This window comes from Saccoglossus kowalevskii, chromosome 14 (assembly GCF_978046115.1).
Source record: "Saccoglossus kowalevskii chromosome 14, keSacKowa6.1, whole genome shotgun sequence".
Lineage (NCBI taxonomy): Eukaryota > Metazoa > Hemichordata > Enteropneusta > Harrimaniidae > Saccoglossus > Saccoglossus kowalevskii.
In genome coordinates, this window is record NC_140654.1 from 5,520,006 (window position 1) to 5,539,875 (window position 19,870).

At 36.5% G+C, this 19,870-nt stretch overlaps 1 protein-coding gene across 1 annotated transcript; it reads right to left on the bottom strand.

Moving 5' to 3' along the window:
- Positions 1 to 473: 473 nt before the first annotated feature.
- Positions 474 to 6,444, bottom strand: LOC100374535 (uncharacterized). The gene is made up of 4 exons (XM_002736721.3): positions 6,335 to 6,444; positions 3,139 to 3,187; positions 1,892 to 1,981; positions 474 to 1,236 (listed from the first exon to the last, which is right to left on the bottom strand). The coding sequence occupies exons 1-4, from the start codon at positions 6,394 to 6,396 to the stop codon at positions 1,057 to 1,059; spliced, it is 381 nt and encodes a 126-aa protein (XP_002736767.1). The 5' UTR covers positions 6,397 to 6,444; the 3' UTR covers positions 474 to 1,056.
- Positions 6,445 to 19,870: the final 13,426 nt, after the last annotated feature.

Below are 19,870 nucleotides of genomic sequence, written 5' to 3' on the forward strand. Positions count from 1 at the left end.
GCTAACTCGAAATGGTGGGGAGGGAGTGTGATTTTACTTAGAAATTTCGAAGTGTGTCAGACAGGATTTTGTAGTTACCAAGTGACAGCCACCAACTGCAATGATTTGAATTTAAAGAGTGATGTCAGAAGGCAATACAACAAGCATGTACATCGGTTAAGCCACAAAAAAAATTGCTTTGTTGCCCTCAGCGGCCGACGAAAAAATATGAAATATCGGGTCGCTTTTTTTTTTTTACATATACCTCAGCTATTTACAATACCCTTAGTTTTCACGAGTTTAAAAAAAAATCAGGGACAACACAAGTTTTTTTTTTGGCCTTAGGCTTGCATACACACTGCAGTCTCCTCAGGAGACAAAGGACTTTTAGATCATGACTACTACTACTACTCAATGTATAATTTTTCATATACTTTATTAATTATCAACCCAATCAAGTGAAGCTTAGAGTAATAATATCACACAAAACAAACTTGGTGTTCGTAAGACAAGTACCAGTCAACATTATTAGAGTTGTAAACAAATCTTTGTGGTTGACATCGCAAATACAGCGGTTAAAACATTAATTGTGCTCTACAGGTCTTCTGGTTAGTTTCAAATTCACAATTATTTCGTATTTTTATCACTATGAACTTGCAGAATGCCCAAATCTACTGTTGATCCACACCCAAAGCAATTGCTACATTTTCTACTGAATATGAACTGTGTATTTGGAACACTGGTATAGTTAAACAGCAATATAGAGAACACTTGTGTTGATTGAACACCTATATGTATAGTAAAACACATGTGTTCTCTGTTGAGGAAGTGTTCTGCAAAGAACAAAAATGATGTAAACTGGAGATAACTCACTATAACCAACTGTATATATTTACAAAACACAATTTTTTAAAAAAGACAACTCCAGAATTTGTTTACACAAGATCTCTCTCTAAAAAATAAATCAAGCATGATAGATTTGCTTATCAATAAATACAATAAACAGATCTTGAATTAGAATACTCCCATCATGAAACTGGCACCCATCAAATTCACATTTCCAGGCTTCCATAATGTTTACTTCTTCCTGTCTTTATCGCTATCACTATCACCAAGGATCTCATCTTCCTCATCTTCTATTTGATGCATCTTTTTCTTATGTCGTGAGATCGCATCTTTATGACGTCTGATAGCTGCCTCATGGAAGTCAATTTCTTCGTCGTGTTGCTTTCGCAGAGACTTTAACTGTTGGGCTTGCTGTAATCAACATATGCATTTATTATCCCTCAAGTTATTGGTCTAAAATGGTCACATGATAAATATTGATATTGGCCTCTCCCAGCGTATTTCTTCCTACTTTGTGTGTTACTGCTGTCTGTGGTGATAACATCTGGGACACTTATATTGTTGCAGATGATAACAAGATGGATAACACTTTCGATTGCATTTCTCCACAGGTTAATTTTGATTATTTATCTAAGAAATCACACATGTTGTGTTGTGTTGCTCAATTATTTTATAACATCTAAAAAATGACTTTAGCTGATGGAACAAAATTAATGTAAGAGTTTTCATTTTTTCATGTCTTGTCCTTGAACCTATTTTGAACCAATCCAGTCAAATTATAAATTACAAGACAAAGGGCCGTATTTTTTTCCATTTTCGGTTATTTCTTTCCATGATTGAATAGAAAAAAACGAACTACAAATACTCCAAGATTTTTTTGACTTCATTAAAAAATAAAATCGTTTTTGTAGGATGGAAACTTTTTGAGGTCAACCCCCACCACCCCCCCCACCCACCCCACCACCCCCACCCACCCCAAAACTAAAGCAAATAAGTTTTTTATCCGACATCGATCTTTTGACGTCGTCCCTAACAATGTCAAAAAAGGTCAATAATGTAAACTTACCAATTTTCTGAAATATTCCTCTTCTTTGGCTGCCTCTCTTTTACCAAAACTTCCACCAGATTCACGAATAGAGCCTCCACCACCACCGCCCTAACAAAGAGACAGTATAGACATTTAAATGTAGTACTGTAAATACTTTATTTTTGCTGAAAAGACATTTTGGATGTTTTGTATAAAATTTATTTTCACTGATTTTTGGTGAGTCAAATGTAAAATATAGGAAAAAAGTTATATTTGCTTGATAGAGAAAATTAATTCTAAGCGAAAACAAAGTATTTTACAGTAGTTAGCTAGTAATTAAAGTGCAAAAGTTCCACGCCCTGTTCAATATGGAACCCATATGACCTAAACAACCTATGTGATGTTGACACCAGCATGTGCTGAGTGACTATCTTTATAGACTGGTCTTGAAACGGTGATCAATGCAGATAAATAATTCACACATTTTCGACAATAGTTGTGTATACCAACGCTGCACAGAACTCACAAATGCACACTGAAAGCGGCCATAGGCAGTTTGATGATAGAGATTTTAAAAACAAAAAATCAGAATTCATCTTGAACTACCGTAAAATCTGTATTAGAAGCTGCATCCCTAATAGAAGTCGCACCCATTCTTTTTGAAAAATTGAGAATCAAAAAAATCATCATTTCTCATATGTGTAGATGCTCTAATAGAAGCCGCATCCCCTCTATTGCATTGTACCATTTTAATAGAAGCTGCGGTTTCTAATACAGATTTTACAGTAGTTCATGATATATTCAACCGACTTCAAGCTAACCAGACATCGTTTTGTGGATTTTATTATTGATATAAGTAGATCAGAAAAAAGAGCAACATTATTTAACAACCATCATATAATTGTAATGCCTGTGTAATGCCATTTTATGCATAATTGAAAAATATTACATCTGAAACTCGTGTATAGAGAGACAGTGATCAAGAGCATTACTTACAGAAAACCCCTTCTTTCAACTTTTGACCAACATTGTTAAGCATTGTTATTTGTGCAAGCAATTAAGAATGTGGACACATTTGCATCATTAATGCTACTAATTCAGCAAGCCAAATATTATGGACTAATAAGCCATGCAGTCACATTTGTTGGGTTCACATTAAAGATCTTGGCACATGCTGATCAGTTGGACTGGGTTGGCAAGTTCAAAAACAAATCGATCTCGGTTCTAATAAGGATGTTCTTCCACTAATGACCAAAGAATATATGGGCTGGATTTTACCAACTTACCTTGCCTACACCTGATCCCAATTCACCCGTAGACATAACACGTGTTTGACTGCAAACAAACAAATATGCATAAGAGTAAATAACATTACCATGGGAATATGAAACCATCAGCCATTGGATTAATTTGATAGTCAGAAAAGAGTTCAACCAATAAGAGAGCTCCATCAACCAATATTCAACAGTTAGAAAAGACTGATGTTTCAGCCAATCAGAGAGCTCCATGGACCAATATTCAACAGTTAGAAACGACTGATTTTTCAGCCAATCAGAGAGCTCCATGGACCAATATTCAACAGTCAGAAAAGATTAACATTTCAACCAATCAGAGAGCTCCATGAACCGATATTCAACATTTTTATTTAAAATATTGAAAGTTTTTTTTTTTTTTTTTTTTTTGGTTTAACTATCTTTTATTCCATACAATAGAAATTCTTTACAGCACAATGTCAACATACAACAAATGTCACAGCTAGTATAACCCATACAAAATAGACACTGAATACCCATTAACAATTGAAGTCTCCCCACTTGTCCAGGAAAATGGACATTGTATGTCTTCTATTTGAAATTTCTAACTCTATCTTCTGCGTGTAACGTATGTCAGATTTTATGAGATTAAGGCATGGTAGTTCCTTTTTTAATTTACACGTATAGATATTTCTTTTAACAATTATAATTATATGGTTTAGTAGAGGGGAGAAGTCCTTGTCTCCTAATATAATCTGTTTTGCTGACAATGTTCTTGGGCATCCTAGTTTTGTTCCCCATAGATTAAAAATTGATGTCCAGAGGACTTTAATAGACTCGCATTCAACAAAAAGATGCACTAGGTTCTCGGTGGTACCATGACAAAATGAGCATAAATCTGACGATACTAATGGTGAATTCATATGGAATAACATTTCATTTGTGTACAGGATATTGTAGTTTAATTTCCACTGAAACTCCCGTAGTTTGCTGCATAGAGTTACCAAAAAAGGCATGGAATAATGAAATTCCCAATCCTTGTTATCCAGATTACACAAAGTATTAAGAAAGAGTTGACTTTTGGGTGTTGTAAAAACATGGGAGGTGAACAGCTTACGTAATTGCTTTTGGGTGGTATTTTCAAGTATAATTATTTGTTCACCGGTGACTAGACTAATAGGAGGCTCTGGACGTACACAAATTGCACGACTATTCCTCCAGTCTAATGGCAGTGCAGAGATAATGCCATACCACTGAAGTAGCTGAACATAATTGAGCCCTAGTGCCTGGAAATTAGCCCAAAATTTAATTTTACCATTTGTGTCAAATATATATACAATATAAATTATTCCTGCATTAAAAAACGCTCTGTAAAAGATACTTTTATTTTGAATGAGGATATTTTTGTTATTCCATATGATTTCATATTCATGCGAGATGTTTTTATTAGGCCCACCTTCACTCCACTGTCTTAGTAAAGTTTAATAGAATAATGGGAGTTTAACATTGAGTAAGTCAACAGAAAAATTACATTTAAAAATGAAATCTCCTCCCACATATTCCAGGTAATTGGTAAAAAATAATTTCCAAGGGTGAAATTTAGGAGATAGGTATCGTTTTACCCACCCAACATTAATGGCTTTTTGCATTGCATGTATATCAATCATACCCAAACCTCCTTGGCCTATGTCTCCTATCAGTGTGTTGCTTGCTACTCTATCGTGTCCTTGCCATATGAATGTATATATTTTAGTATTTATGAGTTTAATATCCCGTTGTAGAATTGGAATATGGTTGAAAATAAATAGTAATTTTGGAATAACAAAAGTTTTAATAATCTGAATGTTGCCAATAATTGTCAAACAACGTCTAGACCAGCATTGCAACACACTATTTAAGCACTTTATTGGTATATTTATGTTCATTTCATATGCTGCTCTAGCATCATAGGAAAAGAAGACACCCACAATTTTGATGGGAGACATAGGCCATTTCACCCCGAACGGTCTGTCTTGACGGAAGCGCCATCTGCCCAACCAAATTGCTTCAGTTTTGTCATAATTGACCTTTAACCCTGAAACCAGTGCAAATTTGTTAAAAAGAGAGAGAAGATTTTCGCCCGATTTTACATCTGCGACAAAGCAGAAAAATATTGAAAGTTAGGGAAAATGTTTTTATATCTCCAACACTGCCAACATTTTTTGAGATAGTAAATCATAAATCCATTGCTGGAGGAATTAAAAGCTACTCAGGGTCACTAAATGTCATTATAGAACATTATATTATAACATTATCAATATACCAGTGGATTTTATGACATCATTGCTGCAAATTATTTGCAATAATGTATCCCATTATTGAGCATCAATGAATACAATGTTGTTGTTTTTCGGTATCGAATAAAGAAGAATGACTATGACGTAACAAGTATCTAATTTCTGTTTCGTTCACTGGTAACTCCCCTCCAACCCCGGCCCCCCCCACTCAGGATCCATAGGGGGCCGCATGCGCGTTCCCATTTTCTCGGGAAAGGGGGTACTTTTTGACGATCTGTGTCGGGAACATTTTCCCCGAGAAAATCGTAGAAAAATGGGGTATTTTTTGCTTGTTTTCCCGAGATTCTCAAAATAGGGGGTGTATTTCAAAACACTTCCTGAGATATACAAAAAAGGGGGGTTTATTAGAATGAAAAGTTCCCTAGAAAGGAGTTCTAGACTGAAAAGTTCCCTAGATAGGGGGTGAAATTCATCGGGAAAAGCCCGTGAAAGGGGGGGTTAAATTTTCTTCTTTTCCCTAGATAGGGGGGGGGGTCCAAAAAAAATGAGGGAACAAGCATAGCCCCCCCCCCCCTAAATATAGGGAGTGGGGGGCCTCCAACCAATAATGAACTCAAGCAAACTGTGCTTTTTGCCTATTATTGTTTATGTTTAGTGACGGGAATGTATTAAATATAATCTCTCCAGTTTTAATGGTATTAATGATAGCCCATGCAATTAGCCGTGGTTTCGCGTCGTTTCGGCTCTGGATAGGTCTTAGGCTTCATCTGTCAGTGTACACAGCAACGTCGGTGGACAGGTCACTCCCGGCTACCAAAGTGATAGGTCATTACATTGCTCGGCGTGGAAAGCCAACGCCGGTTGTCTGCTTAGTTTTACTCGACGGTAGCGCTCACACGTGTTCAAAGTAAGACTGAATATCGTCATTTACTGGAAATAACTACAAATATTACCTGAAAACAGCCAAATTTCTGGATAAACCAACCGCACGTACTCCAGCACGCAACAACGCCATTTTATTACAGGGAGGTGATCGAGGTCGAAGTTAATAGGTGCGCCCTCACTAAACATAATTAGAATATCTACCGTTTTTAGTTTTTAAGGAGAAAAAAGCACATTTGTGCTAGCCCATTGTTCAAGCATAATACATGTTTGTGATATAACTGAATCAGTTATTATTACAGATTTAAAAATTGTGGTGACTAATTATGTTTCATTGCTGCGAACGTTTTTTTTTTTTTTTTTTTTTTTTTAAATATTTTTGTGCCAGGCGACAGTTCTGGACATTGAATGTCACCGTTGTCTCTCCTGACTTTTTTTTTTGTATGTGCAAATTGCAAGTGCTAGTGCTGACACATGGTGTCATTTTGCCACATAAGTCATAATCATGTTTGGGACTACATGACAGGGATGTGTGACCATCTCTCTGTCAAATGGCAATTTTACTGCACTATCCTGGCGTCAACCAGGCCCGGTCGAACACAAGCACCTGCGGACCTTAACAAAGGTTCCCCCAAAGTCGCATTCGTTAGTGAATGAATCTCGGCCAGTGGAATTGGCCTTCCCATTGAGTCTGTGGCCCACTCATCCAGGGTACGGGTTGACCCTTTGATGTTCAGCCTAAGGTAGGATTTGAACTTGAGTCTATCGATCATGAGTCTGGAGCGACAACCACTATGGTTCCAGTGACCGGTCTTTTGTTCTTTTTGTTCTTATGAAGTATTACCGCTCACCTAGAGTGCTCCAAAGCCAGTTGAAAACTGGAACGAAAAAGATCGGGGTTAACACAGCGGCGCATACCTGGATACTTTCTGTGCTTTAACAATGGGAGTACCCCTCTTCCAGAGTAATACCTGAGGTACATTACTTTCATTTTTTATGTAATGTACATCTGGGGGATAACTGGTACAGGTTACAGGAAATAAAAAAGTCATTTTACGTTTTTACAAGAAATAAAATGAAAGTTCCATGTACAGTAAAAAGTAAGTTTTTACACTTTACAGATAAAGCAAATTCCTAATTATATTTTACATTTTTATAATATATTTGATAATTTGTGTTTACAAATCAAAATTGGAAATTGCTAAGAATTACGATTACGAATTAAGATCTTTGTACAAATTACGGGTGAATAAAATAGCTGATTGCATTTTACACCTTGCCCATGTCTACGAACTTACGTTTTTTTATTTATTTAAATTACATTATTACGAGAATAAAAACAATTGACCGACCCTCTAGTAGTTAATTACGCCGGTGTGTATCGACCTAGTATGTGATTTACATGAAGTAAAAACTTGATTGGTTCTGACATTTATGAACAGAATCAGTGCATGAATGACTGAGATCGGTTCCGGCTGACATTCGATCATCTTGAATCGGACCATGAAGCAAATGCATGTACATATGTCCGATATAATGTCTAAAATATGTGTAAAGTGTGAACTTGATCGGCCCACGCATGCGTGAAATATAGCTGGATGGACGGACGCAGTGCACATGCACGCACACACGTACGCACGAAGGTCAATCCATAAGTATCTATGTTCGGACTTCGTCCGAACGAGGACTAATCGTAGTGAGTTATAGCGAGTGAAATGAGGTATATGTATATTAATAAATAGGACGAATTAGTAGGTTTCTTTACGCCGGCCACGTGATTGTCAGGGCGAGTAGCCAATCAGCGACAGCGTCATAGCTGGTGGTTTCCAGTATATTGAGAGACAATCCGTAAGATTACTGATCATACATCCCACTGCAAACTGTAAAGCAGCTGGCCCAGAAGTGTCCCTGTTGTTTGCTACAATATATGATAGAAAGTAGATAATTACTTCAAATTAAATCGAAATAGCCAGAATATAAGTTGTTTCTGCATACGCCCTCCGAAACAACCGCTGTCCTTGGTGTGAGCTGACTGTGCATATGTTGGAGAAGATGGACACAAATAGATAAAAACAAAAGATATTCATTTTACGCCGAATGAAGGCATACCATTATCAGATGTTCGTGTTTTTATTTCCTCTATTTTAACCCTATTATCTCAGAGCGTCATGTTTTCTGCTTCTTCGTTAAAGTTGTCATAGTGACTGTTTGGTCTAGATATGGTTCATAATTTAAAATACGTTTACTATTTTTTTATTCAGATGTCCAGTCAAAGAGAACAAATGAGAAAAGCTTCGCCACAAGAGGGCGCAATTTGAAGAAAATGTTCTCGTCAAATAATTGAAGTACCGTGGAGTACTTATTTTACACTTTAAGTTTAATTCTGACTTTATCACTAAAATATGTTTTTCTGAATGGTTCGCATGAAATCCATAAAAATTCAGGAAGGAAATTAAAGGAAAGTCAAGCCAAACAACATCATGCACCCTAAAGAAAGAGTTCCACAAATGTAGGAGAATGCAATTTACAGTTTTTTATATCACTTTTCATTCTCTAGATATACAACTTTTCATCAGTATTATGTATTCCGCCATCCTAATTCTCCGAACATCTAGAATTCAATGACCACAAAACAAACGATTGACAAACAATACACAACTTACTAAACAATTGACTAGTAAACTACCAGACGTGCTTAAATCAGTGAGATAAATATATATGAAAATTTCAAGAAGATTCCCGCGCGTGCGCAGGTGACGACCCTCCCGCTTTAAGTTCAAGGTGTTATGAACGTACAATATATGTAGAAAATTATTATATCCTGTTCATGACAAAGAGCGCCCTCTCTTTTTACTCTTCTAAGTTGGCTGTCGTATCATTGTATTGTCCAATATAAATTAATTTCATAAGTTGTTGACTTCTTTATACATGTATAATAACATTTGAGCAGTATTAAAGTGCGGGGCTGTTTATTGAATTAATTTACAGTTTATTTTCTTACTGGATAAAGATAGCAATAGGAAACAATAGACAGATTATTTGTTCAAACAACAAGAATATTAGTATCCAAAAATTTCACGGCCGAATCCCTGGGACTGATGACCCCTTGGTTTATAATATAAGTGATATAACATATATCCTACAGTGGCGGAGTATATGGTGACAATGAGGGCCATGTATGAACATAACATGCTGAACATAAGATAGACAAAAACAAATGTTAGCACCAAAACTTTGTTTTTAAATACGGCATAACAGCTTTATTATCCACGCCCGTATGTGTAGGGTCGCATGGGTCCTTTACAGCGATATTAATTTATTTCTAATTTTATACTACATATTTTTGTTTGAGTCTATATATATATTACAAACACATGCAATATCAATGAGAACATAAGTTGTTGTGGCGGGATTATTATATTTAAAAAATTACTATTTTCATATGGCTTTGGTGAGGCCCGGATAAACCAAGGCGTTGGCAATATCAATTTGTTTATTTTAATGTTTAAAGAAAGGTGTAATAACATTAATATTCAGGAATGGCACACTGCTGTAAATAACTCCCCTAAACTTGATATGTATGCTAAATTTAAACAGCTTTTTGGCAAGGAAAAGTACTTAAACTGTATTGATAAACCATATTTTCGAACAGCTTTGTGTAGGTTATGAATGTCAATACATCAATTAAGAATTGAAGCAGATAGGCGATTAAAAAATGAGAGATCAGAGCGTATTTGTATTTTTTGTACTACAAACCAGGTTGAAGATGAATACCACTTTTGTTTAATTTGCCCTTTTTACAGTGATCTGAGGAGAAAATACATCTCCGAATTAATGATTTCATTTCCAACTGTTGATACATTTATTTCTTTAATGTCCTCATCCAGTGTTACCATTATACGCGATCTTTCAAATTTATTTTCTATGCTATGCAAAGATGAGAATTGTGATACGAGTTTTCTTGATTAGCCCTCATATGTGTAAATATATACTTTATATCTGATATGTACTTAAAGGCCGGTGGCCTATGTACTTGAATAAACGTATTATTATTATTATTACTATAAGTTATTGTTTGGTTCTGTATGTTAATGATCCCATTTGACTGATTTATCGTTACATGAAAACGCTGTTCAACACATCTAAGTTTTTTTTTTAAATTTATGATAAAGTGAGTGATTATGGACAATGTGTCAATATCGATATACTGTCCATGATATGTCAATTCGATGTTAACTAATTGATTGACTGACTACATGGCTTGATTGGCTGCTGGCCAAATGCTTTATTGATTGATTATTATCGTTAACAGTCAGCCAGATTAAGTGATCTATTACATAAAATGGACTGACTGATGGATGACAGAGATCCCACCAGAGTAAATCACCAATAGTGTCACAAATAGATTAGAACTGAATGCTGACGTTAACGATGTAAAATCAGGGCTTATTCTTGTCTGTGTATCCCTGTGAGTCTACAGGTCTTTATGAGTTGAGGTCGAGCTTGCATATCTGTAATTTTATTATTATTTCAGACCACTGAACGAGTCTGGGTATTAAATAATTCATGACACATTGATTGATTGTTCTACGAAATGAAGATTGATTGATTGGTAATTACCTGACGCCAACATGATGGATTGCTTGAATGGAATTATTGTCTAACTGATGGGATTGATTAAACGGAATTCATGAATGTGTGCCAGGCAGCTGAGGGGTGCGCCCCAAATAATTTCACCATAATGATATTATTTAGTCCGTCATTGTTGACACAACACGGAATTATCACGTCATCAATCAATTTATAGTTATGTAAAAATAGAGTTGTTATACAGTTCATGAAGGATACTAGTAAATCCAAACAAGTTCTATATATGCACGCCCACTAGCGACGTAATGCATGCGTGGATTTAGGGGGCGCCCCCTTTAGCTCGCAAAAAAATGACAAATCAATTGACAAACCCAGCCCATCTTGGGCCACGTCAATAGGAGCTCGCCCCCTCCCCCTTACCGAATTTCTGGATATGCCAGTGTAATGTAAGTTATGTCGTTTAAATGTATAGAAAATCTCTAACAAAGTATTATCCCTAAAACCATTTTAGGTGAAACATTTTATCTTCATCCATAGAGGGCGTGATTATAATGAGCAGTGTCTGTTGAAATGACTCTGAATGATTGATTGACTCATTGACTGACCGTCTCGGCCACTGACCGACAGCCTATTCACTATTGTAACATGTTTTTGTCCACGAATATCTAATCTATCGATCATGATGGAACTGCGTGTTTTACGCGGACTCCGTTCTTATGGTCACGCAACCCCCACGTGGTGAAAAGACAGACATATGTCATCTGAACCAAAGTACTGTGGAATACTTTATTTTCGCCGGAATTAATTTTCGCTGAAAAGGCTTTTTGGGCGTTTGCTTGGAATTTATTTTCACTGATTTTGGATGAGTTTAAAGTGAAAATATAGGAAAAAAAGTATATTCGCTGGATTTTATTTTCACGGAATCATCCCTTCAGCGAAAATAGCGAAAATAAATTCCAAGCGAAAATAAAGTATTCTACAGTATATCATTTCATATCACACACTAGGTGAAGGTGCATTGCTAACACAGCAGCACCTCATAGTAGAAGTATAATTGTAGATATATTGTAATGTATTTCCGTGTGTTTAATTAATCGTCAGTTAATCCCGTAATTTGTAAATGTAACTTTGTAATTTGTTCACTTTCTTATCTTGCATTGTTAATCATTTTTAAAATTATTTTCATCTTGTAGTTTTAGTGACCTTACTGCTGTACTTTCCGAAGTCCATGTTGTGTCAATAAAGCTATTGGCCACAATATTTTCACTGTGAAACATGCTCCTAGATGGGGGCGGGGGGGGGGGGGGTCAAACGGATTTTCCAGATATACAAACGAGTCACAGTGAAATATTGACCGAGTTACTCAGGACAAGGGAGTCATGTGAACTATTCACTGAGTTATATAAGACAAGGGAGTCACAGTGAACTATTCATCGAGTTACTCAAGGCAAGGGAGCCACAGTGAACTGTTCACCGAGTTACTCAAGACAAGAGAGTCACAGTGAACTATTCACCGAGTTACTCAAGACAAGGGAGTCACAGTGAACCGAGTTACCCAAGACAAGGGAGTCACAGTGAACTGTTCACCAAGTTAATCAAGACAAGGGAGTCACAGTGAACTATTCACTGAGTTACTCAATACAAGGGAGTCACAGTGAACTATTCACCGAGTTACTCAAGACAAGGGAGTCACAGTGAACTATTCACTGAGTTACTCAATACAAGGGAGTCACAGTGAACTATTCACCGAGTTACTCAAGACAAGAGAGTCACAGTGAACTATTCACCGAGTTACTCAAGACAAGGGAGTCACAGTGAACCGAGTTATCCAAGACAAGGGAGTCACAGTGAACTATTCACTGAGTTACTCAAGGCAAGGGAGTCACAGTGAACTATTCACTGAGTTACTCAAGACAAGGGAGTCACAGTGAACTATTCACTGAGTTACTCGAGACAAGGGAGTCACAGTGAACTATTCATTGAGTTACTCAAGACAAGGGAGTCATGTGAACTATTCACCGAGTTACATAAGACAAGGGAGTCACCGTGAACTATTCATCAAGTTACTCAAGACAAGGGAGTCACAGTGAACTGTTCACCAAGTTAATCAAGACAAGGGAGTCACAGTAAACTATTCACTGAGTTACTCAATACAAGGGAGTCACAGTGAACTATTCACCGAGTTACTCAAGGCAAGGGAGTCACAGTGAACTATTCACTGAGTTACTCAAGACAAGGGAGTCACTGTGAACTATTCACCGAGTTACATAAGACAAGGGAGTCACAGTGAACTGTTCACCGAGTTAATCAAGACAAGGGAGTCACAGTGAACTATTCACTGAGTTACTCAATACAAGGGAGTCACAGTTAACTACTCACCGAGTTACTCAAGACAAGGGAGTCACAGTGAACTATTCACTGAGTTACTCAATACAAGAGAGTCACAGTGAACTATTCACCGAGTTACTCAAGACAAGAGAGTCACAGTGAACTATTCACTGAGTTACTCAAGACAAGGGATTCACAGTGAACCGAGTTACTCAAGACAAGGGAGTCACAGCGAACTATTCACTGAGTTACTCAAGACAAGGGAGTCACAGTGAACTATTCACCGAGTTACTCAAGACAAGGGAGTCACAGTGAACTATTCACTGAGTTACTCAAGACAAGAGAGTCACAGTGAACTATTCACCGAGTTATCAACACAAGGGAGTCACAGTGAACTATTTACTAAGTTACTCACGACAAGAGAGTCACAGTGAACTATTCAACGAGTTACTCAAGACAAAAGAGTCACAGTGAACTATTCACTGAGTTACTCAAGACAAGGGAGTCACAGTGAACCGAGTTACTCAAGACAAGGGAGTCACAGTGAACAATTCACTGAGTTACTCAAGACAAGAGAGTCACAGTGAACTATTCACCGAGTTACTCAAGACAAGGGAGTCACAGTGAACTATTCACTGAGTTACTCAAGACAAGGGAGTCACAGTGAACTATTCACCGAGTTACTCAAGGGAGTCACAGTGACCTATTCACTGAGTTACTCAAGACAAGGGAGTTACAGTGAACTATTCACTGAGTTACTCAAGACAAGGTAGTCACAGTTAACTATTCACTGAGTTACTCAAGACAAGGGAGTCACAGTGAACTATTTACTAAGTTACTCACGACAAGAGAGTCACAGTGAACTATTCAACGAGTTACTCAAGACAAAAGAGTCACAGTGAACTATTCACTGAGTTACTCAAGACAAGGGAGTCACAGTGAACCGAGTTACTCAAGACAAGGGAGTCACAGTGAACAATTCACTGAGTTACTCAAGACAAGGGAGTCACAGTGAACTATTCACTGAGTTACTCAAGACAAGGGAGTCACAGTGAACTATTCACTGAGTTACTCAAGACAAGGGAGTCACAGTGAACTATTCACTGAGTTACTCAAGACAAGGGAGTCACAGTGAACTATTCACCGAGTTACTCAAGGGAGTCACAGTGACCTATTCACTGAGTTACTCAAGACAAGGGAGTTACAGTGAACTATTCACTGAGTTACTCAAGACAAGGTAGTCACAGTTAACTATTCACTGAGTTACTCAAGACAAGGGAGTCACAGTGAACTATTTACTAAGTTACTCACGACAAGAGAGTCACAGTGAACTATTCAACTAGTTACTCAAGACAAAAGAGTCACAGTGAACTATTCACTGAGTTACTCAAGACAAGGGAGTCACAGTGAACCGAGTTACTCAAGACAAGGGAGTCACAGTGAACAATTCACTGAGTTACTCAAGACAAGGGAGTCACAGTGAACTATTCACTGAGTTACTCAAGACAAGGGAGTCACAGTGAACTATTCACTGAGTTACTCAAGACAAGGGAGTCACAGTTAACTATTCACTGAGTTACTCAAGACAAGGGAGTCACAGTGAACTATTCACTGAGTTACTCAAGACAAGGGAGTCACAGTGAACTATTCACCGAGTTACTCAAGGGAGTCACAGTGACCTATTCACTGAGTTACTCAAGACAAGGGAGTTACAGTGAACTATTCACTGAGTTACTCAAGACAAGGGAGTCACAGTTAACTATTCACTGGGTTACTCAAGACAAGGGAGTCACAGTGAACTATTCACCGAGTTACTCAAGGGAGTCACAGTGACCTATTCACTGAGTTACTCAAGACAAGGGAGTTACAGTGAACTATTCACCGAGTTACTCAAGACAAGGGAGTCACAGTTAACTATTCACTGAGTTACTCAAGACAAGGGAGTCACAGTGAACTATTCACCGAGTTACTCAAGACAAGGGAGTCACAGTTAACTATTCACTGAGTTACTCAAGACAAGGGAGTCACAGTGAACTATTCACTGAGTTACTCAAGACAAGGGAGTCACAGTGGACTATTTACCGAGTTACCCAAGTCAATGTCCATTAGATCAAATTTGATCCGATATTATCCAAGAATAACTACCCTAGGCAAGTTGGAAGATGGTTCTAATAATATTCTCTATTAGATGTAATAGAAACCATTAGAATTATCGAAGAACATCACAATATTTTAGATCTATTCGACAAGTTCATTAGGCTCTATTAGTGAAATAATAGATATTATCCAGAAACGGTAAAAGGTACAATGTTGCACCTTCATCCACTGGGACAAAGAATTCCCAGTGAACTATTAGCGGGAGTACTCAACACAAGTGACTTTTGTACAATTTTATCCTCATGAAGTCTTTTAAATTTTAAGTCAGTGATTCAATGTGTCAGTCGGTAAGTAGTTTGTTTGACCTAGTATTCACTATTCCACAGGTGAACACAAATAGAATTAAATGTATAGAATTGACAGTAATTTCAATCACTGCATATTATCATGAATGCAGACGTAAACTGTTTTTATTATTTGTGTAAAAATGTGCCAACGCAGGGTAGTATGCCATGTAAACAAATGTCTGTCACATAGGTTCCATATCAAACACGAACCATCAAATTGCAAACATCTATATTAACATTTACAATATTGACTATGTCACTGTAAACTTAAATGACTGGGAGCCACACAGATCGCTGCAATGTAGTGGGTTACGATACCACATACTTGCTGAAAGCGACACTGATATTGTTTTAGAAACCACGCTTGTTGATAGCAATGTGAAGATACGCTTTATATTGTTTCAATACAAGCGCCTTGCGTGGGATTCCTGACAACGCCCATGATGGGTGTTCGTACGAGCGATATGAAATGGTGAGACACATATCAACCAATAACAAGAGTAGGATTTATTTACGTATAGTTTATTTTAACACAATGAGATTTTTGTTTGTTTGAGGTGTCTTTATTTTAGAACCCCAATAACATAAGTGCATTTTCCAGTTTTCTGCGAGATCTTGTGTTGCGCACAAAATCGAACAGGACAAAAGGTCATAGCATCGTAGTGATGTCAACATTTTTGGGGCATTTCTACCCTTAATAATGTGCTATACACATTTGATGGTCAATTTTTATGTATTAAGGGCATCTCAATACAATACCCCCCCCCTTCATCGGCAATTCAACATTGAGAACTTTAAATTCAAAATCAAATTGTTCCATTATTGTGGCAGACATTCGGTCTGCACCTTTCATGCAATACACAAGATCTCGCAGTGAACGGGAATTCACCTATTACGTAATGATATGTCCAATCATCTCATTATGTACTGCACTCTCTACATCTTACAATAACAACTCTCAGCTATAAATGAAATATCGATTATACAAGCTGATTTTTCAGCACTGACCAACTACTGGTAGATATAGGGAAATAGACATAGACAAACGAAAAGGTTTTGTTTCTCGTCATCGTGTACATCAGTTTGAAATATGCGTCCCACACATTATTTTGGAAATTTGTCGTAGTGGTAAAGTGTGCCACATGTATGATACCGGTAATAAGGATAAATGTTTTGTCTATGCGAAAGCATTTTTTAATAAATTTTTTTTTTAACGTTGTGATGGTATTAATTCATCTTAATACCAAAAAAAAAAAAAAAACCAAATCACCAGAAGGCAGTTAGGTAGGCCAAAAATGAATGATTACATGACATGACACTTCAATATTGCAATAGACCTACAACCATCATTTAAAAGGCGGTGGTCGTCGCACTGTGCATCATTTGTGTTGATAAACATTTATTTTCCCATAATCCAATGCGCTCGTCAAATCACAATTATGAGATTTGACCTGGACATGACTTCTTTGATACCTTCCAATCACCTAATAAAAATATCTAATTAAAGCTTGGTAAAATTTCAGTTTGTACTCGTTGATCTGCACAACAGTCCAAGTCACCATCTTTGTTTATGTGAGACCCATATATCTTGCACATGCTTGCTGCATCGACTACCGGCCTTTAATTGCCTGGATGAAAGTACAAGCGAGGGAATAATCACGTTCATTCCATGCTATGGAAACACAGATGTGATTTTCAAGCAGAAAAACATGGAAAATAGTTTTGCAATAATACATAGAATTGTGTCACGAATGCTTATACTGTTCACCTGACAGAAGCAACATGCATAAGTTTTAAAAAGTTTGGTTCTATATATTTTCATGAACACCTATTATGATTGTAACTGAAAATGTTGTTAAAAAGAAGTAAAAATAAATATATATTTTTAAATCTATTTTCACATTCAATAAAACTTTATATATCTATAAAATGTATTAAACATTACAAATTATACAATATTTTCTGCCACCACCAAAGTACAAATAATTATCTGTAGAGCAATAATTTTTTGCATGAATATAAGGATATTACGAAGATACCTCAAAGTATGCACGAAGATAGTACAGTGGCAGTATCGACTGACGCGCAGCGGATGTCGATGCAACAGCGTATTGTCTGAGTGCATACTTTGAGGTACTATCTTCGTAATAACCTTATTATTGTACATCTTTTCCTTCCAAGGATACATCATGTGAGAATGCCGAAATCCAAAAAGTTTAGAACAAAATCAGCGAACTTCTTTGTATGAAGTCCGGTCAAATCCTGGTGGCAGCCATGTTTGTTTTTATTATTAGAGGACGCTTACACGCGTAATCATTCCATATTTGGAATTCGCATTTCCTAATATGGTAGTATGAAAATACGGCAAAATTACAGTACGCTGTAACTTGTGGTGTTACGGTGACAGATGTATAATAATTGATATTATCTCCTAGTGGCAAAATGCGAGACTTATAGCTCAGTATTTTTTGGGAATACACTGAGAGAAATAAGAAAAAATACCTTAGCAGGACAGGATGGTATCACATCTAAAATAAATAAATCTTGCTAACACCAGTTTATCAATATACCAAATATCCTACCCTCATTTACCAAAAGGCTGAATCGCTATATCAAGGATATTTATATTCAGTTTTTAAAATGTTAAAAGCCGATTAATTGACAGTACTAGTTTTTTTTTTTCAAAAATAAGAATATTCGTCATATTTACTTTTATTATATTTGTGACGTAGAAGTATATAGCCAACATTTTACAGAGGCGACGGCACGAAATTTTTCATGAGGGGGCAAGATCTGCTCACTAGCATTGCGGCAAAGGTGCGACTTTACGTGAGGGTCAGGGGGCATTTCTCCCCCTTAAAAATTTTGAAATCTAGACTCTCTGAAACACTATTTCCTGCATTTTGAGGGGCAAATTTTGCTGACACAAAGGATTTCAGCTTCATTTTCAGCTTCCCCCAAGCTGTCGCCACGACTGTAAACGCACTAATTATTCACTGATTATTAATTTCACTATTTTCACTGATAATTAAAATTCACCAAATTTCACCCATGTGAACATGTAGAATAACAATAGAACTCATTGTTTCCCTGCAAAGTTCGTGAACTTTAAACCTAGTGAAATTGTTTAGTGAAATTAAATGTCAGTGAATATAAATGGTTTTACAGTATTAGAACATCACACAATTCTTCCCCCGATGTATGATAATTTGATTCAATAAAGTGCAATATGTCATAAATATATTGACAAATATGCAAATCACATAGTTTTTAACTATTTTGGTTTTAGAGACTATCATTTGATTAACACCCAGGTTACACCAGCTGTTGCTGGGTAGGGTTGCTACAATTGCCAAGTTGGCAGATACAAGTCATGAATCATGCTTAAAAAATACAATAACAAAACAGTTTTTAAATACCAAGACTCAAGTGAATGAAAAACATTGATAAGCCAGTAATTTTTTTGAAAATCAGTCTCATTCAAATAAGATACGATGAATGAAATGGCTCAGTCTGTACACACCTAGTCCATTTCACTTGTACATAAATTAAAATGCCTTATAACAGCTGACCTCACTGCACAAGCTCACACAACGTAAAAGTGCTATAAATAATTTTTGTTTACAGTCTACATGCATTTGCTGACTTAACTATGTTGGGCAGCTTCATTTGTGATTTGCTCTAACACAAAGATAATATTGGTTGAAAAATGTACACAGCTAAATAAGAAATTTTCTAATATAAATGCAGTTGTAATATACAAAGTTAGTAATAAAAATGAGTTAACACAAATACAAAGAAAATTTTTTTTTTTATCATTTATAAGTATTAGACAAGTTTTGGGTTGTACAGTTGCTTTGCTATTGAGCCTATGGTATCACCATTAATATACTTGTATGCAGAGATTTTTCTATTCTAGCTGCAGTTCAGTACTAAACATGTTGCTTTGTTGATAAATTCAGAAGGGTTTGGAAAGAGTTTGTAAAACATTCATAAAATGAGAAAATATCTTTTTCTATTTCTTCAAACAAAGATGACGCAGCAAAAAACAGACCCTGAATAAGCATGTTTATAACACCTAACTCCCTTCATATGGTGTAATCAAAAGCAAGGCATGTTCAATAGCTTAAAAACCATAAAAATCAAAATTTGTGAACTAAATTTTATATTGTCACAAAGTGCTGTCTCTAACACTAAGACTGTATTGACAGAGTGGTGACAATCAACAACAACAATCACAACAAA

Bases quoted from the DNA above. Each gene is read 5' to 3' on its own strand.
- LOC100374535 (XM_002736721.3), bottom strand. From the start codon at position 6,396: ATGGCGTTGTTGCGTGCTGGAGTACGTGCGGTTGGTTTATCCAGAAAT. The intron at 3,188-6,334 runs GTAATATTTGTA...GTTTGTTTGCAG, and splicing joins AGAAATTTGGCTGTTTTCAG to TCAAACACGTGTTATGTCTA. The intron at 1,982-3,138 runs GTAAGTTGGTAA...TCTCTTTGTTAG, and splicing joins TGGGATCAGGTGTAGGCAAG to GGCGGTGGTGGTGGAGGCTC.